This window comes from Berghia stephanieae, chromosome 5 (assembly GCF_034508935.2).
Source record: "Berghia stephanieae isolate SIO BIC M18660-M18661 chromosome 5, UCSD_Bste_1.3, whole genome shotgun sequence".
Classification (NCBI taxonomy): Eukaryota; Metazoa; Mollusca; class Gastropoda; order Nudibranchia; family Aeolidiidae; genus Berghia; species Berghia stephanieae.
The window spans coordinates 81,152,907-81,168,842 of NC_088364.1; the positions used below are offsets into that span (position 1 = coordinate 81,152,907).

A 15,936-nucleotide genomic window follows, 5' to 3' on the forward strand; every position below is an offset into this window, starting at 1 on the left:
CAAGTAAGTACGAAGGCAAAATAAAGCATGGTATGGATATTTACAAGTACAAGCTGATAACAAGGCTTATTTTACAAAAAAGGTAGACATATTTTACATAAATGGTAATATGTTATGTTTTTTATTTTGATTTTGATTTAAGTAAAATGCATGGCTTTACTCAAACAATTTTGATACTGTTGAATAGTTTAACTGAATAGTCAACAAATCAAAGAGGCAAAAGTTTAATTATATATACCTATATATTGCAGTGTCACTTAAGATAGTCATTTTCTCGCAACTTTCATATAAACAAAATCTGCTGCTACAGTTGAATTCGATTAAGTACCGAGTGTCCATAAAACCCTGAGTGACACGATAAAAATGCTATCCATTGAAAACACTGAACTACTGTGAAAAACAAGAAGCAAAATATTTCGTTTAAACCATTTTTAAAAACATTAATTAAAAAAAATAAAAATAAAATAATAATAATGGTGATGATGATGGTGATGATGATGATGATGATGATGATGATGATAATGATAATAATAATAATAATAATAATAATAATAATAATAATAATAATAATAATAATAATAATAATAATAATAATAATAATAATAATAATAATAATTGTCAAAAATACTTATGTCTCCTTCGATATGTCTTATTACACTAAGTTCTCCCAGGTAAATAAAATCATATACAACAAATCTCACCTCCAAAAAGTATTTTTAAAGTGTTGCCATTCTTTTTATTAATATACAAATTTTTAGATGCTGAAAATGAATTTGTAGTCTTTACCCATTATTGTGAGATAAAACTGATAAAAACCATGAATCCAACAGAAAAATATAAAAATGGCAAAAGCCACAATCAGTGAAAATCAATTAATTTGAATAAATTCAACATAAAGGTAAAATAATCTGTACAAATTATAACAAAATTTCAAACAGACAAAAAAAAAAAATATTAAAAAAGATATAATATGATAAAATAAATGCCATAATATTTAGTGGTTTGTAAATGATAAAACGTTCAGTGGTAGAAGAGGCAGGAAAGCGTGAGTTTTGATCTATTTGGGAGCGGAATCAACAGCCTTTAGCAGTTTACTCAAAGTTTTCTTGACACGGAGACACGTGAGACGGCCTGACGGGTTGGGATTCCAGCATTCGGACATCAGTCTGACCATTGCTGACATATACTGGAATAAAAGGGAAAAAAAACAACCATTTTGAGAGATTTTTGTGTTTGAAATTCTTTTTTTTTTTTGAGATAACTCTTTTATTTGAGTCATTACCAAAAAAATACTTACAAAAGAAAACAAAATTCATTAAAGAAATAAATAATACATTAATAAATTCATTTCTTTTTGAGATAAACTCTTTTATTTGAGTCATTTCCAAAAAATAGTTAAAAAAGAAAACAAAATTCAGTAAATAAATAAATAATACATTAATAAATCAATTTCTTTCAGCTGACGTGCACATATTAGCAGGTCAAATAATAAACACAATTATGGGCTTGATTTAACGATGTAATGTAAAGTACTTTGAGCACGTTTCGTGGATATTGCTCTATATAACAGCTCAAGGTTTTTGGGGATTTTGTTGGGGTTTTCTCATGGACAATATTTTACGTTGGTTTGAGAGTACTTCCATTACAACAATGAGCCCATAACAAATTGAGTTATCAGACCTGTAAATAAGTGCATGTTGGTTTCAGCTAATTCTAGTCATTATCATTGAATGGGCAATCAAGAACCTGCCAGCTCAATCAGTCAAGCATCTCTCTTTGTTTCATTTATGTCTGTTTGCCTAAATTATTTATATGCTGTAACCAAATGAAAAATTGCCTTCATGGAGAATAAACATATTATTATTATTATTATTATTATTATTATTATTATTATTATTATTATTATTATTATGATTATTATTATTATTACTATTATTATTATTATTATTATCATTATTATTATTATTATCATTATTATTATTATTAATATTATTGTCATATTATTATTATTATTATTATTATTATTATTATTATTATTATTATTATTATTATTATTATTATTATTATTATTATTATATCTCACACCCAAACTAAGTTAATTCCATTTCCATTCCATCAGATTTTTGTTTCTTCTTGTACCAATTAGCAATTCCAAAAAAAAAAAATGATTACCCGTGTATCATATCATTCTTATCTTTTAACTGTGTATCTGAATACAAAAAGAGCATCATATCATTCTTATCTTTTAACCGTGTATCTGAATACAAAAGAGAATCATATCATTCTTATCTTTTAACCGTGTATCTGAATACAAAAGAGCATCATATCATTCTTATCTTTTAACCGTGGATCTGAATACAAAAGAGCATCATATCATTCTTATCTTTTACCCGTGGATCTGAATACAAAAGAGCATCATATCATTCTTATCTTTTAACAGTGGATCTGAATACAAAAGAGCATCATATCATTCTTATCTTTTAACCGTGGATCTGAATACAAACGGGCATCATATCATTCTTATCTTTTAACCGTGGATCTGAATACAAAAGAACATCATATCACTCTTATCTTTTACCCGTGGATCTGAATACAAAAGAGCATCATATCATTCTTATCTTTTAACCGTGGATCTGAATACAAAAGAGCACCATATCATTCTTATCTTTTAACCGTGTATCTGAATACAAAAGAGTATCATAACATTCTTATCTTTTAACCGTGTATCTGAATACAAAAAAAGAGCATCATATCATTCTTATCTTTTAACCGTGTATCTGAATACAAAAAGACCATCATATCATTCTTATCATTTAACCATGGATCTGAATACAAAAAACAGCATCATATCATTCCTATCTTTTAACCGTGGATCTGAATACAAAAAAGAGCATCATATCATTCTTATCTTTCTTTACCTCGTTATTATGATAATGGGTCGGTATTGTGGGTCTAATCTTTTCCACACAAATAGCTTTACGCATTTCGTCAATGCTAGGGTCTTGGTGAACCACATCGTGATATGGGAGCTGGGCATCTTCAACAACACCTGGAAAATATACAAAAGGAGGGTATCAATAATTACTTTTTATCTCTCTTGAGACTGAGGTTTTTCTTACAAGCGTTGAATACTTGTTTTTTTTTTTATTATTAAAGATTTTTAAAAACCAAGTTAATCATAAAGTTATTGTTATATCTTAATGAAATATGATAAGTAATTAGTTTGAAATTTACTATCATATATAACATTAACTGCATCACTCTATCTGTTATAGATTTAATGATGGGATAAATTGAAAATGTGTATTTTTTGGTTTTCTAAAAACTGTTTTTGAGACATAAAATCTAATAAAAAACACCTAACAATAGAAAAATGTCAAAAGTAACTATTAAAGGGACTTAGATTGATGTGAGGTGCAATCAATGGGCCTAATGGCTCAGAAGGACCACCTTTTTTTTTAACCTAGATGCTCATGAAAATCAAACAAAAGACATAATGAATCTTTAAGCTTTTCCTCATAATTTACACCCTGATAGTGTAAAGAAAAAAAAAAATATTGACAACACTTTCAAATAAACATATATTTAATATAATGTTCTGTAAAGAGGAGGTTGCATACATTTTGTGAGTGACTATTAGAATAATTAAACCGTCTACTCAATAATAAAACAAGTCCAATGCATTTGAAGAAATGTCTATATACATTTAAAAATGAAAGTTCATGCTTAAAGTAACCATGTGGTTAAAGAATATAATGCTGAGGGTGAAATGAAAGAAAAAAAAAGAAATTGTTTGGTAAATTTGTATTTTAAAAAAGGGTAAGGTAAATGTTGCTGCTCGAAGCTCAAAATTGAATGTAAGCTTCAATTTAATTACAAAAACAGATCAAATGAACGTTTCGGGTTTCCCCTTTATCAACAAACCAGGATGAATAAAACACCACAGATGAATGAGATGATGTGGTAGTGGCGTAGTTAAGATGTTTTAATTCGTGCTTCCTTACAAAGGGGCATACTATTTCCTGCCAACCAATGTTTTGTTTATCCATCTTAACTACGCCACTACCACATTATCTCATTCACCTGTGGTGTTTCATTCATCCTGTTTTGTTGATAAAGGGGAAACCCGAAACGTTCCTTTAATATGTTTTTGTAATTAAATTGAAGTTTACATTCAGTTTCACATTATTATCTATTTCTTCGAGCTTCGAGCAGCGACATTTACATAGTAAAAAAAGGTGGAAACAATACCTCCAATCACACATCTCCTGGCAATTTCCCACAACACAAGCCCAAAAGAGTAGATGTCAGCCTGCTTAAAGGAGTCAAAGTGGTTCTTTTTCAGTGTCTCTTCCAACACTTCAGGCGCCATGTAGCGTTTTGTCCCACAGCGAGTATTGGCAGCAATATCAACGTCATTTGTCTCACTTTGTATAAAGGAGTAAAAACACAAATTAGTCCTTTCTTACTTATTCAAACACTAATAATCATTAATTTTATTTATATATAAACTAGATCTAAACTGTTCCCAGCTAATCTATATTAAACAGTTCAGGACAAACAAGATCGATGACATGCATACAAAGATAAGAGACAAACTAAAGAAAAACGAAAACTATAAATTTTAATACAACATTATATCAATAATCATTAAAAAAATTTAAAATGTTATGGATGCTATGGATCATTTGTACTTGTGGAGAAACATTACATTTACCAGCACATAAAGATAGTATTTTCTAAAGCACAATAAAATTACCACCAAAGCCCCATGATATCATGTCCCATTTTCCTTGAAAAGCAAGAGTGAATATTTAGAGTCAACCAAAGGATCTTAACCTATGTCTAAACAATGCTCACATTACCAGTGGTCTTGATCTCATATTATAGTTGGGCGATTCGTGTGGCAGAAACGTAATTTAACCCTTGAAAGGATTAGAACTGTGAAAACACACACACACACACTCTCTCTCCCCCCACCCCCTCTCTCTCTCTCTCTTCTCCCTCTCTCTCTCTCTCTCCCTCTCTCTCTCTCTCTCTCTCTCTCTCTCTCTCTCTCTCTCTCTCTCTCTCTCTCTCTCTCTCTCTCTCTCTCTCTCTCTCTTCTAGAAACAATATTCTTTCTCAACAATAAAACAAGTTATTTCAACATAAGTTTCATATTTCTGGCTAAACATTAATTTTTCATCATCTAAACTATTCTGCCATAATACCAGTTGGAGACAATTGGTCACTTACAACATTTACAGTCTTACACTATGACTTTACTGTCATAGGGATCTATCATTACCTGATGTAACGAACAGCCAGTCCCAGATCAGCAATGCAGCAAGTACCGTTCTTTTTGACCAAAATGTTTTTAGACTTAACATCTCTGTGTGCAATGGCGGGTTTGCCTATTGATGAAAAAGAAGGAAAGGAAGGGGAAGAAAATGATAAAACTATAACAAATTTTATAACAATTTCACCTTTACCCAGGAAAAGAACCCGAAGAAACATTTTTTTCAAAATTTGAATAATCTGCCACTTATAGCTGTGAAATAAACTGTGAATAGCAAGCTTCTCTAAGAATAAATAGCTCTTTTGTCAAAAAGTCCTGTCCTGTCCTACATCTTAAATGTTGCTGTTGGCTAGGGATCCCTTGTAAAGTATTTTAAGCACGTTTAGTGGATATTGCGCTATATAAAAGTTCAATTTTTATCAGAACTCCACTGTATACTATAATGTTGTCAACATATTCACAATCTTTACCTTTTTTCTCACTTTGTTCTGAGTTTAAAGGACAGGAACTTTAGCATGACACAACACTAATAATAAAACCACTTACCTTTTGTACCAAAAATTTCAACGTGAAGATGGGAGATCCCACAAGCAGCTGTGTGGGCAAGGGTCAACATTTCAGTGGTGTCCAGAGCGTGTCGTCGCAGGTAGTCATAGAGGGAGCCGTTTTCATGATAGTCCATGATGAGGAACAACTGGGTCCAGGACCCTGTGCCATTGATGTCAGCTGCTATGAAGCCTGAAAGCATTTCATCAAATATGAGTTGATTGTGAATGAATCATGCCAGCTGTTGCATTGTATAAAACCGCAAACATTAATCTATGATATAATTGGATAGAACAAGCTGATGGCTTGTGTCACTCTTATCTCCGTTTGATAATGATAATAATAATAATAATAATGATGATGATGATGATGATGATGATGATGATGATGATGATGATGATGATGATGATGATGATAATAATGATGATGTATGATAATGATGACAATACAGATAATGATAACTATGTAAACTCACAAAGACCAAAACCATTTTACATAAACACACTCACCTAAAATGTTATCATGCCTCAATAAAACTGTCTGATAAAGTTCAGTCTCTCTGAACCAGCTCTGTTCCTCTGTGGTAAAGAATATCTTCACAGCAACATTTTCACCACGGAATTTTCCCTTCCACACCTCTCCAAAACGGCCTTTGCCAATACTTCGAACCAGACTGATCTGTTTGGCAATGGTTCTCTGAACCTGAAGGAGTGGAAAGAGAGGGGTGGTTAAAATTCCTGGACAAGTCATTACTTAATTTATTTGCCCTTTAATTTTTCGTTTTAAAGATTAAATTGAATCCTCTTGCCAAAAAAAATCTTAATAATAATAATAATAATAATAATAATAATAATAATAATAATAATAATAATAATATATCTTTATTGTCCATAAACATGGCAATTTGTCATTTAGTTACACTTGTTATAACGTTATATGATGCGTAACTATAACATTGAACAGATATTTCACTCCTACTTATCTGTTAACTGTTTGAAAATATCTTTTCAATGAAGTAACCGTTCTCATTATATTTAAATTGGTTTTCAATTAAACTTCACATTTTCTTGAAATGTACAAATTAAGTTTGACATTTAAAACAAAAAAATAAAATAAAACAAAAGCAAACAAACAAACAAATTTTAAACTTATATAAAGTTAACAATAACAAATCAATGAAACTGAAACAAGAAAAGAAAAATTGGAAAAGCCTCAATTTAAATTAATTACATTGCAATACTGTGTTCATTATGCAGCTCTATAGTATTGTGGTATGACACTTGTCTTCGGATCGGAAGGTACAGGGTTCGAGTCCCACCCTGAGTGATGCATGGTTGAGTCCTTGGAAAAGGCTCTTTACTCACATTCTCTTGCCATACTCGGGTGTCAAATGAGTACCTGATGTTTGAAAATAACATAATTGTACTATTGCCTAACAGGCGTCATGTCTCGTCCTACACTTTAAGTGTTGGCAAAGGGACCCCTTGTAAAGTGCTTTGAGCAAGTGACGTGGATATCGCACTATATAAATACTAAAGTTTTGTTCTTTTTGTTTTTCATTGTCCTCTCAGGAGCTGATCTTAGCTTAGCAGGCCAGGTTATTCAACGGCTTCCAAATATCCTTACTACTTTCAGAGTCAAGCAACTGTTAGGAATAACAAAACATATTTTAAAAATTTGTATTAACTCACTCAATCCTAGATATTTTGCTACTTTTCAAAATTGGAAAAAATATATCAAAAATAAGCATGTGCATAAATAGTTTTATTCGACAACCATTTCATCAACATGGAAAAACTAAAAATATTAGCTTTGATACTAGATACGCCAATAATGTGTCTCAGAAAAATGTAATAAATGGGCATGGGGTAAAAGTAACCCCAGGTAAACTAAGGATATAGTTGGTTTGTTTGTTTGTTTGTTTGTTGCTTTAGGTCTCTTCCAACACAATTGAGGTTATATGAGAGACCGCTGAAACAAAAAAACAAGCAATCTAACAAAAATAGTACAAATGTAAATCAAAATCATAACCTAAAGATATCATAAGCTAAATTATAAATAACCAAGAACAAACAGGCAGAAGATTCACAGAAAAAAAATATCCCCTGTCAAAAAAACAATCACAAACCAAAGAAGCAGGATAGGCTAGTAAAGAGAAGAAGAAACGACATCACTATCGGATCGTATACCCTTGCGAACATCATAGGTATATGATTCAAGGGTGATGCTCCCATCCAACCACCCGCAAGGATGTAGTTGGTGTTAGGGTTGAGTGAGTTAAAGAATTCTAAATTAAAAATTAGCATCCTCACAATAAGCGGCAGGCCGGAACCACTTCCAGAACTTTCTGAGATGTCAATCAACTGATGCAGAGTTTGGCCAGAGGAAATGAACGTTTCGTGTTCCCCATCCACCAGCAAGCTTTTATTTCGCATTCTCTTCATCCTGTACCTAAGAAGTTAAATAAAAATTTTATTTATGATCAGTGTCCTAAATTAGAATGGCCTATTCACGTGCAAGAATTTAAACATTGTCGTCGCACCACTGTATATGCAGATTATGCGGCTATGTGGTCTAGTGGCATGACACTCGCTTTCGGATTAGAAGGTCCTGGGTTCGAGCCTCGTGCTCTGCTCACAGTTGAGTCCTTGGAAAAGACTCTTTACTCACTTTTTCTCACAGTACTCAGGTATAAAATGAATACCTGGCAGTTTACAGTGTTGTCTCTGTCCGAGAAAAAAAAATTGTAACATCGCCTAACAGACGTCATGTCCCGTCCTAAATGTTAAATGTTGCTGTTGGACAAAAGCACTTGTAAAGCACTTTGGGCACATTTAAAAGCGCTCCATAAAAGCTCAAAGGCAGGTTAATACTAAATAATATAATGGTTTCCATAAATTAGCCAATATATATTTTTTTTTTTTAATTAAACTTATTCAAATCTATTAACAAAACAAATATGAAATGTGATAAAAGATATTTAATTCGATGAACAGGTTGTTAAGTCAAAATTACTTATGTAATCCTTTATGATCAGAAAGTACTTGAGTTCACTCCAGTTACTGTTAAAATATATTGCCATCCAAGACCTTTCTTAACACCCTCCATAAAGCTCGTGTGAGAGAATGTGAGCGGTATTAATTCTTTGCAAGAATGAGTAAAGGATTCAGATTATTGATCGACATTGTGCTCTGCAAATTACTGTTATTTTTAAACGTGTTTTTCTGTGGCATATTTTTATTTTTAAACTAATAATCTTGTTCAATGCTCTTCAAAGTGTATGAATAAGGGATTAAATGATTAAAATGTAATCTATTTTCCTACATCTCAAAATACATTGTTAGAGCAGTTTTGTTTGTTTTGTTTTTAAGGGTTTTACAGCTCTTGCAACACATTGGGGTCATTTCAGCACCAGTGAAAAGGAAGAAAATTGGATAGTAAAAAGTTCTAGAATTACAATTAAAGCACCCAAGAAAAGGTAAGACAAAGGGGAATTAGTTTTAAAAGGGGACAGATGTAGATTCCAAGAGCACACTATCAGTGTACTTAGTTTAAGGCCACCTAAATGTCTCATCCAGACACAAGCACAGGTTCCCACTAAGAGGAACACACTCAAATGTTTACAAATCATATGTTAAAAATAAAAATAAACATTACAGAGAGATGATTTACAAGGACAAAAAAAAAAATCATCTCCCAAAACTATAACTATACTTTCGACTGTTTCCCTCCCAGCCAGGGTATTAGGCCAGGTCCATGACAAAACTAAGTAATCTCATTCCAGGACAAAGACAGAAAGCAATTGGAAATCAGATATAGGAGGATAGAAGACACAAGTACCTCCTGCCCACTATGGGAGGTCGGGAAAACCCACCCGGAAGTTGTTAGAGTGGAACTGACCTGAAACAGACGTAGCCAAGTCCAAGGAAACAAAAAACCAACACAGCTGTGATGGACGTGATGATGGCCACATTCTTAATGTTGTTTTCTGAAGGTTTCTCTGGCTTGGTAAATTCTGGAGGAAGACAAAAAAAAAAGAGATAACAAAGCTGCTGTGTTATAACAAGACTATGACCCACTATTTCTATGGATTGTGACCCACTATTTCTATGGATTGTGACCCACTACTTCTATGGAATGTGACCCACTACTTCTATGGATTGTGACCCACTACTTCTATGGATTGTGACCCACTACTTTCTATGGATTGTGACCCACTACTTTCTATGGATTGTGACCCACTACTTTCTATGGATTGTGACCCACTACTTCTATGGATTGTGACCCACTACTTTCTATGGATTGTGACCCACTAGTTTCTATGGATTGTGACCCACTACTTCTATGGATTGTGACCCACTACTTCTATGGATTGTGACCCACTACTTTTATGGATTGTGACCGACTACTTTCTATGGATTGTGACCCACTACTTCTATGGATTGTGACCCACTACTTTCTATGGATTGTGACCCACTACTTCTATGGATTGTGACCCACTACTTCTATGGATTGTGACCCACTACTTTCTATGGATTGTGACCCACTACTTTCTATGGATTGTGACCCACTACTTCTATGGAATGTGACCCACTACTTCTATGGATTGTGACCCACTACTTTCTATGGATTGTGACCCACTAGTTTCTATGGATTGTGACCCACTACTTCTATGGTTGTGACCCACTACTTCTATGGTTGTGACCCACTACTTCTATGGATTGTGACCCACTACTTTCTATGGATTGTGACCCACTACTTTCTATGGATTGTGACCCACTACTTTCTATGGATTGTGACCCACTAGTTTCTATGGATTGTGACCCACTACTTCTATGGTTGTGACCCACTACTTCTATGGATTGTGACCCACTACTTCTATGGATTGTGACCCCAAAACGTGACAGAATGCAGTTGGAAAAACAAATCATAAAAAAGTTGAAGGTATTATAGTCTAACAACATACATTATGGAACATGAATGATGAAGATATTGTGGTGCACCAATTCTACAACACGAGGTCCAAATGTTGGAGGGAGATCCAAACGAAATCTGTGGGATTTGCTTATTCAAAAAAGGTTAACTCCACGTTAAAAATATAGCCTTAAAAAAAAAAGTTCATCACAGCCATTAAGTCCATGGCGTTTATCTTGCTACCCTTAGGATAGGATGCTAGTCTATCGCAAAGTACCTTCTGCCATATCTAACAGAACCAACTACTCAATCACTGCTAGGTGTACATGGAGATTTTTAAAAACGGGACCCCTTAAACATTTAGTCATTAAAAAAAAAATTATGACATGAGGCTCATCTATGGGAAAAGTGATGCAACTTTCGTTTCTAAAATGAAGCCATCATTTCATTGCTCAGCAAATCTATTTGTTGGACACCCTACAGCAGTAAAATGTTGTGGCGTTAATTAAGTGGTGAACAAAAATGGAGCACAAAACAAACAAACAAAACAAAACAAGATTTTAAAACAAAAAATAAAAAAGCAGCAAAAATAAGATAAAAGGATAAAATAACGGTTGACGGTTGGAAACGTGCTTGACGGACAGAAATAATATTGACACAATGGACATTTTCACGTCATCTTTGTTGGCGGATGGAAAGGAGATTATGTGGATAATGGGAAGAAAGATTCCTTGATTAAACAAATTATTACGTTTCTATATATATTTGATAAGAGAACAAAAAGAAATGACAAACAAAGAGAGGAAACAAACAAATAGTTGAAGAGAGACAAATAGAAAGACAGACAGACAGACAGACAGACAGACAGACAGATAGACAGATAGATAGATAGATAGATAGATAGATAGATAGATAGATAGATAGATAGATAGATAGATAGATAGATAGATAGATAGGTCGACAGAGAGACAAGACATTTTTGATAGACATGCAGGCAGACAGTTTTTGTACAAACAAGCACTTGACGACCACGTTATAACAACAACCGACCACGACCAATCACAACAGCCCCAATACTAAACGTTATCAATCAATGTGATCTCGCCTCTTGTATGTCATGTCCACTGTTGTTCCAATCACCCATTATCGTTGGAGTAGACTCTTCACACACACAAAGCATGGTGCCGGCCCGATTTGACACCTCTGTTTACATTAATTTGGTCCTCTGTGGACACCGCACTCTTTATAGTTCAATCGTTACGGTGTTGATAACTAAACCAAGACTTGCAACGCGGGAAACAACGACCTAATAAGTCACCTAGCTTGCGGCTATGCGGTCTTGTGTTATGACAATCGCTTTCTGACAGGAAGGTCCTGGGTTCGAGCCTCACTCGGCGCATAGTTGAGTCCTTGGAAAAGGCTCTCTATTCACATTCTCTCACCGTACTCAGGTGTAAAATGAGTACATGGCTTTTAACAGCGTTGTTTATGCCCAAAAACAAAATTGTAATATCGCCTAACAGGCATCATGTCCCGCCCTACATGTTAAATGTTACTGTTGGCCAGGGACCAATTGTAAAGCGCCTTGAGCACGTTGAGTGGATATTGCTCTATATAAAAGCTCAATTTTCAACCAGTTTTCGATATACATGTATTATGTCTGCATATAGGAGATAGTGTTATAAAATATATTACGACTATGAATTCCGACAGTATTAGACAATGATGTCTGAAGCTTGTTCTAACTGTTGAGCACCACTTGCAAGCCGTCGAGTGGGTTTATTGTGTCGTGTTTACCAGGAGCTCATTAAGAAAGTGCACCATTGTTGTAGACTATGAGAAAAGCAAAGAAACGAACGGTAACAAAATAATCATATTCGTGATAGAGTGGTAACGAGGCGACAAACACACACACACACGCATACACACACACACACTCTCTCTCTCTCTCTCTCTCTCTCTCTCTCTCTCTCTCTCTCTCTCTCTCTCTCTCTCTCTCTCTCTCTCTCTCTCTTTCTATCTCTCACACACATACATAAACACACACACGTGCATAATATCCAATGGAAAATATATATGAACAAGTTACTTTACTCCAAAACAAAAAGCTTCTCCAGTCTCGTTGTGAATTGAATGCAATAGCAAGATTTGATCTATGTATTGTTTTCTTCAACGATATATTATTATCTGCGTAAGGCAATCTATTCTTTTTCTTTAATATAGTAATTTTCGCTTCGCTTTCTAAAAAGGATCTATGAAAAAGCAGATTTTAAACGGTGGGTCTTTGAGTTATTAAAAGCTACAATAGACGATAGTTGCATGGGGCTTGATGGTTAGCTGTTTAAGTAATTAAACACGATATGACTAAAATGAAGAAATGATTATGTAAGTAAAAAAGGGAAATTAATTAATTAAATTTAATAAACAAGTCAGTCAAGCAACTAATAACGCAATTCAAAGGACGCAAAAACACAGGTTTATCATCCATTTTTGCACCACAAGATGCAAACCACCTCATACTAGATTGCCCAGACAAAACTGGAAGGGGGATTTGAAACCATCAACAAATGTGATGATAACTTCCGAACCTGGATTGATACCTTGAACATAGAAGTGTAGCCGAACGCTGCTGCTGCTACTACTACTACTACTACTACTACTACTACTACTACTACTACTACTAATAATAATAATAATAATAATAATAACATCCAAACGTCCGCTTGAGTTGGTGTGAGTTCTGAGTGAATTTTGTACACGTAGAAGAAACCCCTTTATGTTTACGTCTAAAATAATTGTCCTTAAAATAGTATTCGCTGTGTTGGACATGACACGACTAAGGGAAACAGAATCGGTGACCAACGCATTCCCGTAATACACGTAGGTACTTGAGGAAAGTCGTTCAGGCTTCTAATCTGAACCAGACAAGCTTGGTTCTTCTAAATGCTATTGTTATAATGTTAAGCGCCTTTCAGTCTTGCCTTTTTTTTTCCCCACTCAAGAGACAAAATACGTTTTGATATCAAATTGACCAGTTAATTTCCGTACTCTGGAAAAACACGTATTTAAACATTTGGCCAGAAAACTCCGTCCTTCAAATATCGATCGATTTAAATGACTCTCATCTTGGCAAAAACTCTCAAACCCGGGACTTCGCCGAAGTCCCGCCGGGTTTGAGAGGTTTTTTTTGCCAAGATGAGAGTCATTTAAATCGATCGATATTCGAAGGACGTGTTTTCTGGCCAAATTTTTAAATACGTGTTTTTCCAGAGTACGACAGTATGGGCAGGGAAGGACAAGGATTCATTACAGACAAATCTGTAATACGGCGGGCGAGGCGTACAAGTACAATCCTCATGCCACATTAACACATTAATTACAAGCGACAATATTTCTAATGGCTGCGGCGTCGATGACACCAAAAAAAAAAGGTCACCCACCAATCGCGCACGGTCTTTGTTATTATTTTTTGCCATCCGCGTTTACGAGTAATCCTCACTGAACTGTATTAACCTGACTATAAACGTTCATGGATACAGACAGTTTTGTGTGTTGGTCCGTTATACTTCCGGATGGCAATGTTATGAGCTTCTTAGCCAAGCGCATACTATCTATAGAATTCAGTTCAATCAGTTCAATACGCTTGTCAATGTTCCAATCCTTAATCATCCTCCATTCACCCCCCCCCCCCCCCCACCCCCTTCGTCTCTTCTATTACTTCTGTAGGATAGATACTCCTCTTCCTCTTTTACCTCTTATTGTCCGTTCAATCCCCCCCCCCCCCCCCCCCCCACAGCACACAGCAACACTAGCCGTCTATGACTATGCAATGCCACGACTCCATGCCAATAGGATAATGTGTACACTATCCAATATATTACTATAGTAGATAGAGAAAAGGAGAGACAAGGTTTGGCATTCGACATGACAATGACAATGCCCGTGTGTGTCATAGTCGATCACGTCTTCTTCTTAAATGCTTGTATTTTAAGTATAGTCTATGTTGTTCTTCGACAAGATACATTGTTGTGATTTCTAAGATACATTGTTGTGATTTCTAAAATAGAATTTAGTAAGGACATATTCATACAGGTAATACAATGTTATATGAAAACGTCTATCTATATTATTTTTTTGTTTGTTGCTTTAGGTCTCTTCCAACACAATTGAGGTTATATGAGAGACCGCTGAAACAAAAAAACAAGCAATCTAACAAAAATAGTACAAATGTCAATCAAAATCATAACCTAAAGATATCATAAGCTAAATTATAAATAACCAAGAACAAACAGGCAGAGGATTTACAGGAAAAAAAAAATATCCCCTGTCAAAAATACAATCACAAACCAAAGAAGCAGGATAGGCTAGTAAAGAGAAGAAGAAACGACATCACTATCGGATCGTACACCCATGCGAACATCATAGGTATATGATTCAAGGGTGATGCTCCCATCCAACCACCCGCACGTCTATCTATATTATTTTTAAAAATAAAATGTAAACAGAGCTTTTCTTTTTCAGTCTCAGCTTTTAAGCTCCTTGATGAATCTTCTACAGCACTTTTTTTTAAAAATCCTCCTTGCACAACACTCCCTGTGATGCTAAACAAAAACCTCACAACACTTGGACAAAGCATTAGTCTCATAACGGCAGGGGACCTTGAAAATCTGAGAACCCAAGCAGAGGACCGGCAATATTGGAGACACCTCACACAGGAAATACTGGAAACAGCCAAGGCGACCCGATCTTTCGGTCGAGACGCGAAAGGCATCTAATGCCAATAAATACATCGACGATGATTATTGACTTGATTTATAAGAAGAAAATTCCTTTCATAAAATCTCATATTCATCATTTTTTTGTTTTTGTTTTGGGAGGGTTTTAATTTTGATGATTTGAATCGATAAAACTGAAAATTATCAATTTTATATCTCTAAACACGTATCTTGAAGAAAATATATATCATATCACTTTGTTTTCTTCTTAAGTATTTTCTTTTTTCGTTTGATGTAAGTTATCATAGAAAAGACCAAAGTCGCGTATAAAAATAAATAATAGATAAATAAAAATCAATTTAAAAAAAATTAATATAAAACGAATATAGTCGATTCAATTGTTGAAGGAAATTTAAAATAAAGATGGAAAAAAATAAATAAAAGTAAACATTAAAAAAAAAGACAGACAAGAAAGAAGTG

General features: G+C 34.2%; 2 protein-coding genes across 2 annotated transcripts in view; one reads left to right on the top strand and one right to left on the bottom strand.

The window, feature by feature from the left end:
• Positions 1 to 934: 934 nt before the first annotated feature.
• The window catches only part of LOC144973703 (bone morphogenetic protein receptor type-1B-like), a 29,778-nt gene continuing 14,776 nt past the window's right edge, over positions 935 to 15,936 (bottom strand). The window contains exons 4-11 of the mRNA XM_078916517.1: positions 9,728 to 9,842; positions 8,140 to 8,278; positions 6,337 to 6,529; positions 5,828 to 6,019; positions 5,291 to 5,396; positions 4,252 to 4,427; positions 2,919 to 3,049; positions 935 to 1,186 (exon numbers count right to left, since the gene is read on the bottom strand). Of these exons, the coding sequence (XP_078772643.1) occupies positions 1,058 to 1,186; positions 2,919 to 3,049; positions 4,252 to 4,427; positions 5,291 to 5,396; positions 5,828 to 6,019; positions 6,337 to 6,529; positions 8,140 to 8,278; positions 9,728 to 9,842 (1,181 nt within the window). The 3' untranslated portion in view covers positions 935 to 1,057. The remainder of the gene's footprint in view (positions 1,187 to 2,918; positions 3,050 to 4,251; positions 4,428 to 5,290; positions 5,397 to 5,827; positions 6,020 to 6,336; positions 6,530 to 8,139; positions 8,279 to 9,727; positions 9,843 to 15,936) is intronic.
• Positions 14,604 to 15,936, top strand: part of LOC144973697 (uncharacterized) — a 6,901-nt gene continuing 5,568 nt past the window's right edge. The window contains exon 1 of the mRNA XM_078916497.1: positions 14,604 to 14,833. The gene's annotated coding sequence lies outside the window, so the exon portion shown is untranslated. The remainder of the gene's footprint in view (positions 14,834 to 15,936) is intronic.